Here is a 17954-nt window from a genome sequence, read left to right as displayed (position 1 = left end):
AATTGGTATATGTATGCATGTACATGTCACAACTGTCATATGCATGTACATGTTACAACTGCCATATAAGCCTGGTGCTGGCTTAACGGTGAAGGTGGAGATCTTGAGATCGCAGGGTCCTGAGTTTGAGACCCCGTCATGCCATTGAATTAACACCAGGTGGGTTGACTCAGCCTGTCATCCTTCCGAGGTCAGCAAATCGAGTACCAGTTGACTGGTAATAGAGGGCACCGCATTAGCGACACAGCCGCGCTCCCAGAAAATTATGCAACCAGAAGCCAGAGGCTGCATATGAGAAACTAAACTAAACTGTCATATGCTGTTACGTGTTCCTCCCCAAACGCAGGTTACGGTGCCCCTCAGAGTCTCGAGAGGGAACGCGGCAGAAAGATTTGTCTCTTTCCCCTGCCGATCTTTTTCCTCTCACCTCTTCTGGTTTCTTGCCTGCGTTTTTCTTTTTCCTCCACAAACATTTCTTTTTACCTTTCACTAAAGTCATCTCCATTTCACACAGAAATCTTAACAACAATATTACCTGAAACTAAAAATCCTACAAGTATATAATAACAACAAAGGAGGAAGTGACGAATCCATAACAATGCATATACATGTACATGTTACAACTGTCATATGCACGTTAAATCTGTCATATGTTATCTTGCCCCTTCAATGTACATCCTGTAATCTGGAGAATGCCGAGAATAGATTCCACTTTTACCTCCTTTCCATGCACCACACCCCATGTTGAAAACTGCGCTGCTCCAGATATTTCATTTCCATGTAATTTAGCAATTCCATTTTGGGGTGTCAAAACAGGCTCACCAACATTATATTCTGACTCTTTCCCAAAGTGTGGGGCCACTCGTTCAAAGATGAAGGCCAGCCAATCAGCTGACACAGATTTCCTCACATTTTCAACCCAGCTTGGTTTTCAACCCGGGTCGGGGCAGCATGGTTTTCAACCCGGGTCGGGGGAGCACGGTTTTCAACCCGGGTCAGGGAAGCACGGTATTCAATCCGGGTTGGGGAAGCACGGATTTCAACCCGGGTCAGGGGAGCACGGTTTTCAACCCGGGTAGGGTGAGCACGGTTTTCAACCCGGGTCAGGGAAGCACGGTTTTCAACCCGGGTCGGGGAAGCACCGTTTTCAACCCGGATCGGGGAAGCACGGTTTTCAACCACAGCCACTAATAATCTTACTATAATTCACCAAATGTCCGTCTGTCGGTTCGAAGGTACCGCAAAAACGGCTGAACCGATCGCAACGATATTTTGGGTGGGTATTCCTGGGACCACTGGGAGTAAAATAGGCTATATTGTTTTTCGGATTTTTCCAAGTTTTCCAATTTTTCCAAACACGATGGAATAATATTTACCGATATGAACAGTGATGTGGCTTTTGTTGAAATTCTACGTACCAGGAGAGAGTAGATCGACTACTGACGAACTCTTCCGATATAAACGTGTGGCTCCAAAGTAACACGGCAGCGTGTGCAAAGTGACTGAGAAACAGGTGTAGCGGCCGCTTCCATGTTACAGATTCAGGGCGCACTCTTCACACATAAACGTGCGATTGAGAAAGACGTGTAGCGGCCGCTTCCGTTTTGCAGAATTCAATCTTTTTTCAAAATAGGTGCCATGTACAGTTTAGATTTTGATGATTTGCATGTGATATGATTCAACAGATGTTTATATGAATAGTTTTTTTAAATTTTACAAAGCCTTCAATTTCTGATATTTTGCCTTTTCATTTGGGCTTCCCAATTGAAGCCCCACCCTTAGGGCAGGTACCGTTGATAGTAGCAACTAATGGGGATGTATCTTCGCGGTGCTTGCATTCCCAAACGCAAGACGGGGGCCAAAGCTTTCCCACTCTTTCCTGCCCATTCATCGGAGTAGCGCGGTCACAGTCAGAGCACCGATAGGTCCACATGGACCAGCCCACTCCCTCTCATCTTCCACACAAACAACTCACACACAATCATTCAAATCATCAAACTTCGCTCTCACACATGTGCATCACATATCCACAACAAACGTTTTTGTTTTTTTTTGTTTATATAGAGTTGAGGCTCGTGTAGGAGCTAGCACATTAGACATGAAAACATGCACATACACATAAAACATACAATGAAGGGAGCGGAAGACAAGAAGAGGAGCGAGAGGGAAGCACACAAGCACAACAACAGCAATACAGCTGATAGGCTGTCTCCCGACATCCCTACAGAGAACAGGGATGTCGGTAGATCTGTGGAAGAGAGAGGGCTGGGGAGGGGGAAGGTGGGTACACGGTATAAACCAAATGAACACTACTAGGAATTTCAGGAAAGAAGTTGATTTGGGGTGTTTTAATGGGGGTAGAAAAGATCAAGGTTTTGGATAGGGTAAGATAAGAGATGGTGGTGAACAGCAGTTTTAAAGACCTGGAGGGATGAGAGGGGTTGAAGAGAGTATGGGAGTTTGTTCCAGAGGTGGGAGAAAAGAGGAATGAAAGGGTGAAGGAAGGTGAGCAGAGAGTCTTGATTTTGGTAGTTTCACCAGAAGAGGGGTTCTGGCAGATCTCGTGCATCCTGAAGGAATATTTGGGACAAGAGCAAAGACAGAACTGGGGGAGCGAGGCCGGAGAGGAGTCGGTAGAAGACAGAAAGACCACCAACCTGCCTGCGGTGAGAGAGAGAAAGGCCCTCAGATTCAGCTTCATCGCAGGAGATGCCAATGATTCTTAATACTTTGGTTTCAACTGTGCGAAGCCGAGATAGGTGTGAGGCAGGAGCACCAGCCCAGAGGGGAGAGCAGTATTCCATTGAGCTGCGGATGAAAACTAGGTATGTGGCGAGGAGCTCAGAAGTGGCCAGAAAGGACTTGGTGTCAGACCGTATCGAAAGCACGAGATATGTCAAGGGAGGCAGCTCTGATTTCCTGGTTGGCGTTGAGGGCCTCCATCCATTGTTGAGACAGCAGAAGCAGCATGTCCAGAGTAGAATGACCTGGTCTGAAATAAAATTGATGATCAGAGATTAAGTGTGTGGAGAAGAGGAAGGATTTAATATTGGAAGCGATGATGGATTCCATGACCTTGCTGATGATTGGGAGCAGGCTGATTGGTCTATAGTTGCATGGATCTGTTTTTTCACCTTTTTGTGTAAAGTGGTAATGTTGGCTGATTTCCAAGCAGATGGCAGATGACCTTGAGCAAAAGAGAGGGTGAATAGAACAGAGAGAGGGTGAGATAGAGCGGCAGAGCAGGATTTTAGGACCCGTGGGCTGATGCCGTCTGGTCCAGTTGCAGAATCGGAGTCGAGCTTTGACAAAAACTTATCCACCTTGTCAGGAGAGGACACGGACTCCACAAGCAGCTGGGTTTGACTGGGTAAGGTGGGTACCGAGAGAGATGTGTTTGGGGCATAAGATTTTGAGACAAACACAGAGTTGAGGCATTCAGCTTTTTCACGTGCGGCATCAGCTGTGTAGGCATTTGAGGTAAGGGAGGGGGTGGAAGAGTAACAAACACCAGAAACAGATTTGACCAGACGCCACCAGGATTTGGAGAAGGGAGACAGGTTTGAGAGTTCAGTCTTGAGAGTAGAGATGTAGTGATTCCTGGCTCTACTGAGGGTAGACACACACTTGTTCTGAGCTTTGTGAAAGGAACTGAGATTGCCTTCAGTTGGATTTGCCTTTCATGAGGCAAAGGCAAGTTGTTTCAGGGCAACTGCCTCACCACAAGATTCTGTGTACCATGGACGGGAGGAAGGGTAAGACAACTGAAGACGAGATGGGATAAATATGTGCATGAGAGCGAGAGCAATTTACTTTGGAAGAATTCCCAGGATGAGTTGATGTCAGAGGCAGTAGAGATGGGAGACCAGTCCAGATGTTTGATCGCTGCTTGAAGACCCCGTGCCACTGTGCCAGTCGGCCTGAATGAAATGCCAATTTTTATATGTATATATGTATAATTTGTATTTCTTCTTCTTCTTTGGGGAGTGGCCTCCTCCAGGCAGTCCTCTCCTTTATCCTCATTCTAGCGAGAAACATAGAAACCAACCCGGGACCGCAACCTCCTCAACCCATGAAACACACACATAGCCTTAAGAACCTCCAGTACAACATAGACAGCCTCATCAGCAAGGGCATGCAACCTCACACAAAACACCTTTGAAAGCTTCAACAATAGAAAATCACCAAAACTCACTATTCTCACCACAGTAGACATCAAAATGTTTGACACACTCCCAAAATTCTTACTCACAAACAAAATACTCAACACAAACATGCACAACACCAAACTCTGGCTGACCAACTACCTATCATGCAGACAGTCATTCCTAATTTTTAACGCAGGTCATCACGTACACGATACTTTCCGAATGGAATCCCTCAGGGCTCAGTCCTCTCCCCCACACTCTTTTATCTGTGCATGCACGACATTCCACAACCACCCGAGAACATACAATTAGCTTCATATGCAGATGATGTAACCATCACCTCTACTCATGGCAGCATCAACACCGCCACAGCACAACTTCAACCCTTCCTCAGCACCCCACAAACCTGGCTCACCAACAGACTGAAAATGGGCCTCCTCAAAATGAACAGTCACTCTTCTAATAAATTACACCAAGGAACACAGTACTGCACCACACATCACACTGAACAACATCCCTATTCCACACACATACCCTATTCCATACTCGGTCACTTTTAACACATCCATGTCATTCTCAGATCACATCACAAACATTAAAACAACATGCACACCCAGACTGAACACACTTAGGGCACTCACAGGCATCGACCTCGGATACTACAAAAAAACAACATCACTAATAACATACGCCAGCCTATCAAACACACATCCAAACACCCAGCAGACCATACAAAACAAAGCCCTTCGCATCATCACAGGTTGCACATTAACAACACCCATCGAGCACCGACACAAAGAAGTAAAAATGCGAAAAATCAAACACCACTTATACATGAGAGGTCCACAGTTCCTTGCATTGGCACCCGCAATGATGCAAAGCAGCAGCCACGTGCTGCACACAAGTAAATGACCAATAACAAATATGTGACGTGAAATCAAAACCCACCAGTAGAATAGAGTAGAAGCCCGGTTGGGTTTCCCACTGTCGTAGTTGCTCCTCCGCCGGCTTTAGGTCCGCAGAATCCTGACTCGTGGCCCTACGTAGAACCTCGGTGACCACGGATCGTGTCTGACTTGGATCCATGGCTCAACGTTACTCCTGCACAAGAGAAACCACTCCAGCTTCGAGATCAAACCCAACCACAGTTGCATTACATGAATCACATTTACATCCGGATCCCGGAAGAGAACCATTGGCCATGCGCTAAAAAAAAAAAAAAAATACTTCTTTTTCCACAAAGGCGACGGTTCAGCGAATGGTCAGGGAAAGTCCATTGATGGGACTGAATGACTGAAGACTGAAGACTGAAGAAGAGTATATCACAAATTAGGACTGTTTCTGTTTGACGTCTTCAACAACTACAATACATCTCATGCCCATCCGGGACTCCGGGTTTTCTTTCAATTTTTTTTTTTTGCTATTAAAATTCAGTTTCCGATATGCTTCACGAACCTTCTCCCCGGGTACTTGCTTCACACCCTACTCGTAATGAATTTTAAATAATAACGTTTACTCGCTTTTCCTGACAGACTGTCTCAAGTTACAGTATCGCTTCACATACTAAACGCCAGCGTCTACGTCATTTCCGCTTAATCCAACCAATCGCAAGCGGCCGCCACGTCGTAACTAACACTAGTAGCGGATTACGTATTGCTGATTCGCTTCGCGAGCAACAATCACCGTTGTCGTTTAGCTATTTTAAATGAGGAACGTCGAAGATAGGGGAACAATCTGGTAAAAAGTAAAAATTTTAACATTGTTCTGTTGCTATATTTTTTATAATTTTTATCGCTCTTGTAGTTGTACCTCGTCGTTGTGAGGTGAATGACAGTCGGCTCGGACCTGTTCCAGTGTTCCGCGGCGTGTGCTGATCTCATGTCATGGATGGATGCCAGAAGCATTTCCGGTGTTTTATCAAACCAACCAGGTGTCAGGAGGGATTTTGTAACAGCCGTAGTTCGGATGGTGTAGTGTCCGTATAATACGGTTTGGAGAGCGGGCCATGGATGCCGGAACACAATATTCACACAATGTCATCTCCAGCAGTAAGCTGGGGCCTATCGGTCCATCGCACAGCAGGTAAGCCTCCACCTTGGTCTATTGCAATCCTACTACCTACAACTATAATCTGCCAAAAGTATAGAGCCTATGGTTCATTTCGCATTAAGTTAAATGGCTTGGAAAAATGTGCAATGTGTGGTACTCCATGATGCGGCACCTCCACATTGTAACCCCATTAATACTGTACTACAGCTGCATGTAGTTTGTGTATAACGCGCAGGGCGTAAAATGGTTATTTGGTTCTGGTCTTTAACATTTTGCCGTTTTAAATCAATTTCCTGTGTACAGTATCTGTTAAAGTTCAACAAAAGTTCCAGTGATCAAGTTCCTTTCATTGTTGTTTTAATAAATAATAAACTAAAAATAATAATAATACCGTCAATAATAAACTAAAAAAAATTAATTGTTTGTTTTTTGATTGTTTGTACATTGCTTGTACTAAATAAATAATTAATAAACAATAAACAACCTCTGCAGCTCTCCTTCTCTCTGAATGGTCATTTCACTGCATCAGAAACATTTACTATATTCGATAAGAAGTTGGTAAAGGTCACACTGTGCCCTCACTCACTGTGTTTGCATCTGCAGACTCACCCGATACTCGATCCTGCTGGCCACCACCAAGGTGTTCAGTTGTGTGGGTCTATTCCAGAGCTATGACGTCCTTAAACTCCTACACATCATTAATTTCGTCTTCTACTTCAAGTTTGGGTGAGCCTTGTGCAAGGTCTCAATACGGCCTTTCGAAATGACGTGTGAATGCCAAACGAGACCTTTTTGCACATATGCTGTGTAGGTGTTTATAGTGACTCCAGTCGTGTAGTTAGGGTTAGTGCCGCCCAGGGCCAAAAGTCAGTGCTGGCGCTGCACAAGCACTGGCATAATCAGGAATTTCTATTTGAGGGGCATATAAAAGAGCCCTATGGCTATGCTCCCCCAGTGGGCTCAGCAGGAGAGCGAAGGTCCCCTACTCTTTCCAAAGGACATCGTAGGATCATTAAAGTCCACCAACTTATGCCAGCAGATGGGACAACCAATTTAACGTAAATCCGAGGGACGGCACACATTGATTAATCACCCCGACTGTGAAAAAACGGGATGACAGTTTTGATGTAGCTGGTTCAGGATTCAAATCCAAGCGAGACAGCTTAGAGGCAAGTGTGCGCACTTTGAGGCCACCCTGCCAGCCTAACACACTTGCTGAGGCCTCTCACCATGTTTACCCTTCTGTACAGACCCCTCGAGTGCCAGCGCCCTTTTTACCTCACACGCACGCCTGTCCTCAATATATGTCATACGTCATGGAGTATCTTCTATGTACACGCGTCCAGGAGCGGCTTGGTTTGACTGGGTAAGGTGGGTACAGAGAGAGACGGGTTCGGGACACAAGATGTTGAGGCAAACACAGAGTTGAGGCATTCGGCTTTTTCACATGCGGTGTCAGCTGTGTAGCCATTTGAAGTGAGGGAGGGGATGGAAGGAGAACAAACACCAGAAATAGATTTGACCAGACGCCACCAGGATTTGGATGAGGGAGACAGGTTTGAGAATTCAGTCTTGAGAAAAAAAGGAAAAAAACACCTTTAGAGGCCATTTTTCCCCGCAAAGCGGGGGTTGGCCTTTTTCAGGCACTGTGGTTGTTGTTGTTTTTGTTGGTCCCCTTTTTTAAGCAATGTTTTACGGCCGGATGCCCTTCCTGCCGCCAACCCTTTTTGTCGCCTTTTTACGACAAGCAGGGAATTACCAGTGAACTGGTACTCAATTAGCCGACCTCGGAAAGATGACAGGCTGAGTCAACCCCCCTGGCGTTAATTCAGCGATCGACCGGGATTCGAACCCAGGATCCTAGGATCCTAAGCTGGCACCCTAGCCGCTAGCCCAACACCAGGCTAGTCCAGGAGCGGCTTGGTTTGACTGGGTAAGGTGGGTACAGAGAGAGACGGGTTCGGGACACAAGATGTTGAGGCAAACACAGAGTTGAGGCATTCGGCTTTTTCACATGTGGTGTCAGCTGTGTAGCCGTTTGAAGTGAGGGAGGGGATGGAAGGGGAACAAACACCAGAAATAGATTTGACCAGACGCCACCAGGATTTGGATGAGGGAGACAGGTTTGAGAGTTCAGTCTTGAGAGTCGAGATATATTGTTTCCTGGCTCTCCTGAGGATAGACACACACTTGTTCCGAGGTTTGTGAAAGGAACTGAGATTGCCTTCAGTTGGATTAGCCTTCCATGAGGCGATGGCAAGGTGTTTCATGGCAACTGCCTCACCACAAGCTTCAGTGTACCATGGATGGGAGGAAGGGTATGACAACTGAAGACAAGATGGGATAAATCTGTGCATGAGAGAGAGAGAGCAGTTTACTTTGGAAGAATTCCCAGGAAGAGTTGATGTCAGAGGCAGTAGAGAAGGGAGACCAGTCCAGATGATTGCTGGCTGCTTGAAGACCGTGGCAGTCGGCCTGAGTGAAATGCCAGACTCGTCGGCGCTGAGGAGGCTCTCTGAGAATGGCCAGAGAGATGTCCATTTAACAAGCAAATGATCAGAAGAACCGATTGGAGCAGAAGAGCAGCAGACATTTACAGGGAAGTTTGTCATAACCAAGTCTAGAAGAGAAGATGCTCCGTTGACTGAGATCCGGGTCGGGAAATTGACAGATTGTGTCAGTCCCAATGAGTCACAGAAGTCCTTTGCTGAGGTGCCATGGCTGGTGAGAGAGGAACCCACACCCAGCCAGCTGGCATGATGACAGTTGAAGTCACCACATATGAGGAAGAGAGAGTTGAGATGAGTGGATAGAAGTTGGTCCATGTCTGCACCCTACAGTCCCTACAGTACCCTACAGTAAGTACAGACCCTGTCTGCAGGGAGATGTAAATGGAGTCATCACTGTTTGGAGGACGGTACAACACACATATGAACAAAAGGTGGGTGCGGAGGGGAAGCCGTAGCCATAGGTACCCCTAGGTATGGGGTGGAGAGATGGCAGTGCAGGAAAAGTGAGGAAGAGAGTTTTTGATAAAGATATCAACCCCACCACCAGGACGAGGCTCGGGTCTATCATGCCGGAGGAGGGAGTAACCAGGAAGAGATATTAAGGAATCAGAGATATCTTGAAGGAGGAAAGTTTCTGTTAAGCAGATTACGTCTGGTTTGTCAATGTAAAATGTCGAATGTAAAAGAGAGAGGGGGAAAGGGGTCAAGAAAGTTAAAGAACTAACTTGCCACGTGTTCATGGCTGTCAATATTTGGGTTCTTACAGCACATGACATCTGTATCTGATCGACATCGTCATTACGCAATATCTGTCCAACAAGTATAACCCTTCCATCCCTTCGACCTGTCATAGGCGATCTCCGATCTCCGTATGATAGAATGCATCTCCTCCTCTGAAGAATCACAAGACAATCACAAGACTAATTTTGTTATTATTATTATTATTATTACTCAGGTGCTGTGATTTAGATTGTACTTGTCTGTATGATAACCGCAGGACTGCCCTGCTGCTGGTGTTTCTCCAGAAGCCCTTATCCTTTGGAAAGAGGATCACAATGTCTCAGGTGACTTTTGTTGCTGCATACAATTTTAAGATGTTCACATCTCTTAATTGCCTGTTTCTGCTCATATCTCGCTTTCCTTGATTTTAAACTTTGAACAACTTATTGTTGGTCATGCAGTGGTTGAGGATCCTCCGGCATGCGTTCTTCAGTTGCATTATCTCCCTTATGTGGTTCTACGGCCTAACACTGTGTGGCCCTCTGAGGTATGGCTACCTCATTTCCTGGATTTGTTCCTTGGGGCCTCATTCCCATTTCAAGGATGATAGAGAGAAACGTTGAAATCAAGAGAGTCAAAGCTTATTGAGAAAGAATGTTTTTTTTTTCTCTTTTGTGCAATTGCAATAAACATTGGAGCTTTTAAGTTTATTTATCTTGATGAAAGATGGAGCCACGGAATATGACGCTAAGATCATTTATTTTGGATTTCCATAACTTCCTTCCAGGACACTCCTCATTTATGGCCATAGTGACCTACTGGTGACTTCCTTGCTCTCAGTGCTGTTCAGATCTTCTGCTGGGAGCCCTGCCAAGGTGTGCTCGTTTACCCTGGCCATCTACACTCTTTTTGATTCTGTTCAAGTTGACTATGTTATAAAGTGTGACATTGGATCAAAATTTGAAATTTGCTCAGATAAGATGTATTGATGTTTTTTTCAGAAATACTAGATCTCCTACAATAAACAGAAAAGAGATCTGTGTGAATGTCTGTGCACCATGGTCTGTACAGAGCATCACTTCTGCCGGAGCTCTAGGTTCTTGACTAGGATTGCAATCCTGGACTGGTCACCACTCTGACACAGTGTACAGGAATTTGGCATTGGTCGTGCAATGGCATAACTCGCCCACTCTTTAAGATGAACACTGTGTGATGATTAATGCCCTCCGACTAATACCGGCAGACCTGAGAGATATTTTAACCTCCATCCCACTGATTACACACACTGATTAACTGCACTGTATGCAAAACACTAGTCTTTAGCTGGGCCAAGATTCGAAGCCAGACTAGACTGCTCAGAAGAGTGTTTGCATACCTCCATGTTCTATGCTATCCTGCCAACCCATAACAGAGATCACTGCCCATTATATTTGGTTAGTATCTATAAGTTTGCAAACGAGGGATGCAAGCTATGATAACCATAACGCATTGATGGACAAAAGTATGTACAGGAATGTTTTTGGGGTTTTTTTGATGATTGCAAATTTTATTTTTCCACTTACGCACAAGTATAGGATTTGTAAGCCAAAATGAGTATGGATTTTGTCCAAATCAGATGTTTTCATTTTTATATATAAATAAGGACATGTTTACCTACCTATTGCAGCGAGGTTTAGCCCACAGCTAGCAGGATGGCCTAAAACTATGGACACTCACGTCTAAGCTGCTTAGCCTGGGTTTTTTTTTTGGTTTTTTTTTGTTTTTTTGTTTGTTTTTTTGTTTTTTTGTATACAAGATCGAGGCTCGTGAAAGAGCGAACATTAATCACACAGAAAGACAAACCGACACATAAAACATATAACATAGGGAGCGGTAGACAAGATGGGGAGAGAGGGGAAGGACACAAACACAACATTTGAGAGCAGGGACCGAGAGACATGGAGACATCGAGAGATCTGAGAGAGGGCGAGGGCTTTGGGGGGGGGGGCGTGGGAAGGGGGCGGTGGGAGAGGTATAAAACATATGGACACTGCCAGGACTTCCAGGAAAGAAGTTGGAATTTCAAACAAGGTGGATCTGGGGTGAATTAGCGGGGGTAGAAAAGATCAAGGTTTTGGATGGGGGAAGATAAGAGATGGTGGTGAACAGCTGTTTTAAAGACCTGGAGGGAGGAGTGGGATTGAAGGGAGTGAGGGAGTTTGTTCCAGAGGCGGGAGAAAAGAGGAATGAAAGAGTGAAGGTGAGCAGAGAGCCGAGATTTCGGCAGTTTAACCATCAGAGGGTTGCTGGCAGATCTCGTGCGACCTGTAGGAATATTTGGGGGACAGAGCACAGAGAGAGCTGGGGGTGCAAGGCCGGAGAGGAGTCGGTAGAAGACAGAAAGACCACCTACCTGCCTGCGGTGAGTGAGTGAAAGGCCCTCAGAGATAGCTTCATCGCGGGAGATTCCAATAATTCTGAAAGCTTTGGTTTCAACAGCGTGAAGCCGAGCTAGGTGTGAGGCAGGAGCACCGGCCCATAGGGGAGAACAGTATTCCATTGAGCTGCGGATGAAAGCCTTGTATGTGGTGAGGAGCTCAGGTGTGCCGAGGAAGGACTTCGCACGACGGAGGATGCCCAGTCGGCGACTGGCTTTGGAGGCCAGCTTGGAAAAGTGGTTTTCCCAAGAAAGATCATGGCAGATAGTGAGACCCAAAATCTTGAGCGACAGAACTTCTTGGAGAGGATTGTTGAGAAAGTAGATGGGGGGGTTGTCCAGTCGATCTTTTCGGAGAGACATAGTAAGAGTGTGAGATTTGTCAGGATTGAAAGACATGTTCCACTTGTTTGACCAGTCTGTGATTTTGTCCAGGTCTTCAGAGAGTGAGGAGGCAGCAGACTTTTTGAGTCTCGACTCAGCTATAAACTCGCATCCTGGTGTTTCACAGTCAGGGTGATTCATCAAAATCTGCCAGCATTAGTTGGTGGACATTAATTAAAGATGCGATGGTGTTCGTCACGAGCTATCACCGACACCAGGGCCAAATTCCAAATTTCTGCCCTACCTATAGAGAGCGTTGCATCAACGGCACAGCCGTGCCATCAGTCAGTTATTGCATCCCCGCAGTCTTGTGTTGCATACGACAGAATAACGAGGCCTAACGATCTGCATTGTCAGAATGTTTGTACCATAACGATAGTTTTGAACTAGAATGACACTCTGTGGAGCGCATACCTCCACCAGGCTGAACAGTTTATGTTTTGTATCCCACTGATAGGCTGCATCTGCATCCGGACCTTAACAAAAATATAATCGGCTCGTTCTTGTCACCTGCCCAATTCATCCACCTAGTTTTGTCATAACTCGTCCACAACTTTTTGAGATATCATGCTATATATTGTTTTTGGCCCAATCCCTCAATTGTGAAGATTCACACTTTAAAAATTATAGTGTCCGGATCCTCGCCAAAAAAAGATCAATTCGTTCTTGTCGCACACCCAACCTCATGGTGGTTACCAAGTTTCGTTCAAATCCGTCCATAATGTTTCTGAGATATCCTGTTCACAAACAGACAGAAACAGACAAGGGTGAAAACATAACCTCTGTCCACCTTCGGTGGCGGAGGTAACCACACTTTGCAGGAAAAGTACACCCAAAATTTAAAATGTTTTGAGAATATTTTAAAAGATTAAAAACCAAAAAAAACAGTTTTTATATTGATTGTGTGCACCACATGGAAGTACTGTAATGTAATGTTGTGCGCTATTTAGAATATTTATTGGATATCAGCTTCGGTAACACTTTCGACTGCATTTGGTCCACATAGCGTAGATAGAGGCTCTTGTACTTTACTTTACTTGGTTCTTTCTATTCCCCTCCATTTTCATTGTACCTCAAGCACATTTTGTTTGTTGTGGATATTCATGTTGCATGGCGTAATGATTGCATGATTACAATACATGTGATTTCTCTTTTGTCCCTGCTGCCATAAACTGTACCAGACAAGAGGAGCGGTTTTATTCTTCGTTGGTGTTATATGTCTCCTGCTGTTCGACAATGACGATCTCATGGCCAAGATAGCAGAACACCGTATCCCCTTCTCAGCAAATCTACTGCATTCGGTGACATTTGCAACAGGACTCGGAGTCCTGTTTATTCTCGTGATTGCATTTCGGTACAAATCAGTAGACACTTGTGCTTTTGTTTTGTGTCGTTTTCTTTTGTAACAAAGTCCCTTAACACGTAATTACAGCCGAGGGTCGACATTCCAGTGCAATAACACACGGGCTCCACACAGCCATCTCCCTTCTCGGTCTGGCTGACCACAAGGTAGTATGCTGTACCATCATTTATTTGCATTCCTTTCTTTCACCTGTTATTATTGCTGCTTACGTATATCTGTATATACTGTACATGGGACCTTAGATTTGAGAACAGGTCATTTTCTCTATGTTTTGCCCAAACATCAGGCCTGTACTATTTAAGTCCGATTGGAGTCAACATATTTTTTTACCACTCATGACTTGTCGAGACATTGGAGGTTCAAGATTAGATAGGACGTCGGACTTTTAGATAGGACTTGTAATTGTGCATTTTAAAGCCATCGTCCTTGAAAAGGGGAACAGCTGATAATGGGAGATGGGTAAGAAAGGAATTAATACCGGGCAATATTCTATAGATTGAAAATTTGTCACTTGGGTCTGGATCTCAAAGACCTCGGACTGCACCCTTGAAACTCAACTCCATGTCTGCCATACATCCTCCCCTCATGAATTTGTTCAAGATGTGTTACTTGTTATTGTAGATGAAAGGTGGTTTTGATAAATGTTTTGTGTCCATGTGGCTTCTGGAAGGCTGGTGTTTTTTTGCTACTTGCAACGTTGCTGTTGCGTGTGGGGTATCAAGCAGCATCGCGCAAGCTGGCAGCGGATGTCGGAGGTGCCAAGCGATTACATGCGCTCTCTACCCTACTCTCTGCTGCTGTACTCTCTCCATGGGTGCTTGGTCTTCTTACACAGGTTAGCCACTGCAGAGTTCAGAAGGTTTATCACACACGGCCTATTTAGTAACATTGTTCTGCCAGGCAAATATCGCATCAAAGTTAATGGTGTTGTTAACCTTGTTGATCTGATTACCCACAGGATGATCAAGCTGGAGATAGTCCATCACTTCTCACACTTACGGGTTCACTGCTTTGTGTAATCTTCACCCTGGGTGTTTTGGAGTTTTATGCAGAAGCCTTATGCGTGGCCAAGCTTGAGGGACCTCCAAGTGCATGTTTGGGATCTGTTTGGCTCATTAGTGGTGGCCTGCTGTTTGCTTGGATCTGGGGTGAACCATACTCTCACTGGCTGTCCATTTCTATGGCCGGTGGCCATCCCAGTACCACAGAACACGTTCTCTCTGGAGGCGTATTTGTCAGTGCTGCTTGCTTCCTTATTGGTGAGATTTTCATTGTTTTGAGATGATAGAAATGTATGCTTACATCGAATATGGGGATGTATGCTTGTTTTAATAAATAATAACATCGAAATAGTTACTTCTTACCAGATATAACCTCATTGACTTAATTTTACATGATTTTCTTTATCGATTCATTTCCACAGCGCAGGTTGCAAATGAGCATACAAATATATTTTTTTCGGCAGAGGCATTATTTTTATTTAATAAGGAGCCAGAATAAACAGCTTGCCTTTACTTTCCTAGCCTTTTATCGGAGGTTGTATTCTTCCTTTCCTCATCGTCATTCCCAAAAAATATTCCCATCCATTAGAAAAATAATCCAATAGTGAATTTTAAACATGCTTTACATGGAACTTTGAAGCAGGAGGAGGTCATTAGGCCCATCTTGCCCATGCATTTCTGCCAACATCACAGTACCTTTCTAGTCCCAATAGTCCATTCCTGGTACCTATATGGGACCTTAGATTTGAGATACAGATCCAGTTTAAACTGAACTACCTTTTCTGCTGCCACTACCTTTCCTTGGAGAGCATTACATGCACCAACTACTCTGAGTGAAAGATTGTTGCTTCAATACCATCCGAATCTCCTCTTCTTCATGCTCGAGCTGCTTTATTTGTTATCAATGGATGTGTAGAAAAATACACAGTCATAAAACTTTGTTATTCTTGCAATTCCCTTGTTTACCTGTCACAGCAACAAAGCTTCTGCTGTCCCCTGCACAGCGGGGACAGAAGGGCAATCTGATTGGATATTCTGCCCAGGGAGTCCCTCTGTACAGCTTCAGTAGTGAAGGATCAATGCAGCCTGTACTCTCTCCAGCTCGGTTCCTTCGCGATTGCCTCAAGCAAGTGTTGGAGGAGTGTGACTCACGGAACATCTTTTACTTCTTGTGTCTCAACCTGGTAACCAGAATCTATTTTTATTTTGAGTAGAGTTTTGACCTTTTAAGCCATATTAATTTGGCATTCTAGTGAAAGTCATGCATAGAATGTGTAATCACTGAGGTCTTGCTTTGTCACCTGATGATGTATGGAGCTGGGACTCGATAGCAAAAACTCGGTTAGGTTCCGACTCGGTAATTTTGGCAACAAATTTGCTGGGTCCTGGATCTGCTTGGAGCTCTGCTCGGAATCTTGCTTAGCAAGTACGCCTCATTAGCACTAGTTGGGTGAAAGCCAGTCAACGACTGCATTATCACTGCTGGATTCCACACATGGAATGCAAAGGTTACCATCGTGCAAGTCTATGCACCTACTGAGACAGCAACACAGGAACAGAAGGATCAATTCTATGAACACCTGCAAGACACATTGGATGACAGGCTCAGCTATGACATCACACTGCTCATTGGTGACATGAATGTAAAACTCGGTGGCAGTCGACGAGGTCTGCACACCACCATATAGGCCATGGGGCATAGGGCTAAAATGTGCTCAATTTGACAATTTCGTGCAACAACGCAGGGGATTACTTAAAATTGCTATAGATGGGTTGGGGATGTGCTCCTGAACAAGAAACACCATGTCCCCAGACACCAGGGGTGCTCATTAATTTTTAACGCGCACTTGATGAAAATGCAAGTAAATATATATTCATCAACTATACGTTACTGCATTTTCTTTTATTTCTGGATAGTTTGAGGAGTAAAATGAAAAAAATTGATTGTGATATTGTTTCTAGACCTCCTTTTCACTAAAATACACCAATAAACATGATATTTTTGTATCTAGATAGTCATAGCGATAAGTTGAAAATGAATCCAATCTGAAAATATGGTCCGCCGCAGCTGAAACACATGTTGTGCCGCAAATAAATCATTTTTATTTTACTTTTTTAAAATTAACTTCTCACTTCTACCTTCTATGATCAGTTCATCTTCTTTGATTTGAAGAATGGCAATGAGTGGCAGTTGACGGCTGACTCCTTTTACTTTTTAGAAGATTCATTTTCAACTTATTTATTTAAAACAGTACAACATGTATACATTACGCATGTCATGGAAAGTGCTTGCATGATTAACAGTGTTTAAGAGTACTGTTACTTTTGCTTCGTTTCCATGTTCAATACATAATGTATACATGCCAGGATAAGGCAGACAGACATAAATAATTGAGACAATCAAATTTGTTTATGATATCCATTACATTATAATTTACATCATTGTTCAATTTACAGCTTTCAAGTTTGAGAAATTTGTACTATTAACTATATTCACAGGTATAAGGTCGAAATCATGAACACAGGACTTTCATTTAAAAAATGATTGTATTTAAGAATAAATTAATTTTAAACATGTCAACCACACATAGATGACAATCAGTGAAAAAATCACTGATCATCCAGGATTCGAACCTGGGAACCTGCGCTATACAGCATGCGTAAGTCATCATTTGTGGGTGGTACTTTGGATTCTGAAACAGTTGGTATACTCTCCTCTTCATTATCTGTGCTGTCATCTGTTAAACTCCCTGCTGTATCGTCTACCAAGTCCTCGGCCAAATCTTCTGCTAATAGACACTCACTAAACACAATGTCACTCATGTTTCTACTTTTTGCTTTGATGAAGACTAACTGTGGAAAGCTTTTCTGTAGTCGCGTCTTCAGATGCCATGTTCGATATGGTGCATCGATGCCGCTGACATCTTTAATGGCGCGGATAAATATCTTATTGAGTTTACTCAATGTAAGAATTTCTTTGCCTATAATTAGACGCTTTCTGATGGTGTTTTGGCTGAATTTGTCAAAAGCATCAATATAGCCATTTTGAACTGGGGTCAATGGCTTGCCAGGTTTACTCAAAAATCTTGTGTAGTTCTTGTAGCAGCCATGATGGTACTGAAGCTCCCTGGCAACCAAGTCCTCCCCTTCTATTTGATGCAGCATTTGTACATCCTCTTTTGCTTTTGCAGCCTTTAGAAGTTGACCTCCACTGATGAGTTCACATTTTACTAGGCTTACCATTGACCTCTTTCCTGAGATGTGACTGCGCTTGTATTGGTTGCTATGGCAGAAAATGCACTCTTCAGGAAACATATGTCGCCTGCTCCAATCTCTTTGGCTGCTGTTTGCATCTGAGGAACG

The 17954-nt window shown here is 44.2% G+C and overlaps 2 protein-coding genes across 7 annotated transcripts in view; one reads left to right on the top strand and one right to left on the bottom strand.

Moving 5' to 3' along the window:
• The window catches only part of IPO11 (importin 11), a 326013-nt gene extending 320271 nt beyond the window's left edge, over window positions 1–5742 (bottom strand). Inside the window, exons 1-2 of one of the 2 annotated variants that reach the window (XM_068108036.2) lie at window positions 5604–5742; window positions 5097–5249 (exon numbers count right to left, since the gene is read on the bottom strand). In XM_068108036.2, coding sequence (XP_067964137.1) covers window positions 5097–5234 — 138 coding nt within the window. In that variant the 5' untranslated portion in view covers window positions 5235–5249; window positions 5604–5742. Of the gene's footprint in view, window positions 1–5096; window positions 5250–5375 lie in introns of both variants that reach the window. The other variant, XM_078773404.1, reaches the window with a different exon arrangement.
• Window positions 5743–17954, top strand: part of SLC30A5 (solute carrier family 30 member 5) — a 32146-nt gene continuing 19934 nt past the window's right edge. Inside the window, exons 1-11 of one of the 5 annotated variants that reach the window (XM_078773405.1) lie at window positions 5743–5885; window positions 6003–6230; window positions 6801–6923; window positions 9705–9771; window positions 9889–9974; window positions 10215–10302; window positions 13409–13496; window positions 13660–13736; window positions 14261–14425; window positions 14549–14849; window positions 15567–15775. In XM_078773405.1, coding sequence (XP_078629531.1) covers window positions 6154–6230; window positions 6801–6923; window positions 9705–9771; window positions 9889–9974; window positions 10215–10302; window positions 13409–13496; window positions 13660–13736; window positions 14261–14425; window positions 14549–14849; window positions 15567–15775 — 1281 coding nt within the window. In that variant the 5' untranslated portion in view covers window positions 5743–5885; window positions 6003–6153. Of the gene's footprint in view, window positions 6231–6800; window positions 6924–9704; window positions 9772–9888; window positions 9975–10214; window positions 10303–13408; window positions 13529–13659; window positions 13737–14260; window positions 14426–14548; window positions 14850–15566; window positions 15776–17954 lie in introns of all 5 variants that reach the window. The other 4 variants (XM_078773406.1, XM_068108033.2, XM_068108032.2 and 1 more) reach the window with 4 other exon arrangements.

The sequence above is a fragment of the Myxine glutinosa genome, chromosome 2 (assembly GCF_964187855.1).
Source record: "Myxine glutinosa chromosome 2, kmMyxGlut1.1, whole genome shotgun sequence".
Classification (NCBI taxonomy): Eukaryota; Metazoa; Chordata; class Myxini; order Myxiniformes; family Myxinidae; genus Myxine; species Myxine glutinosa.
This window is presented reverse-complemented; position numbering and strand designations above follow the sequence as displayed.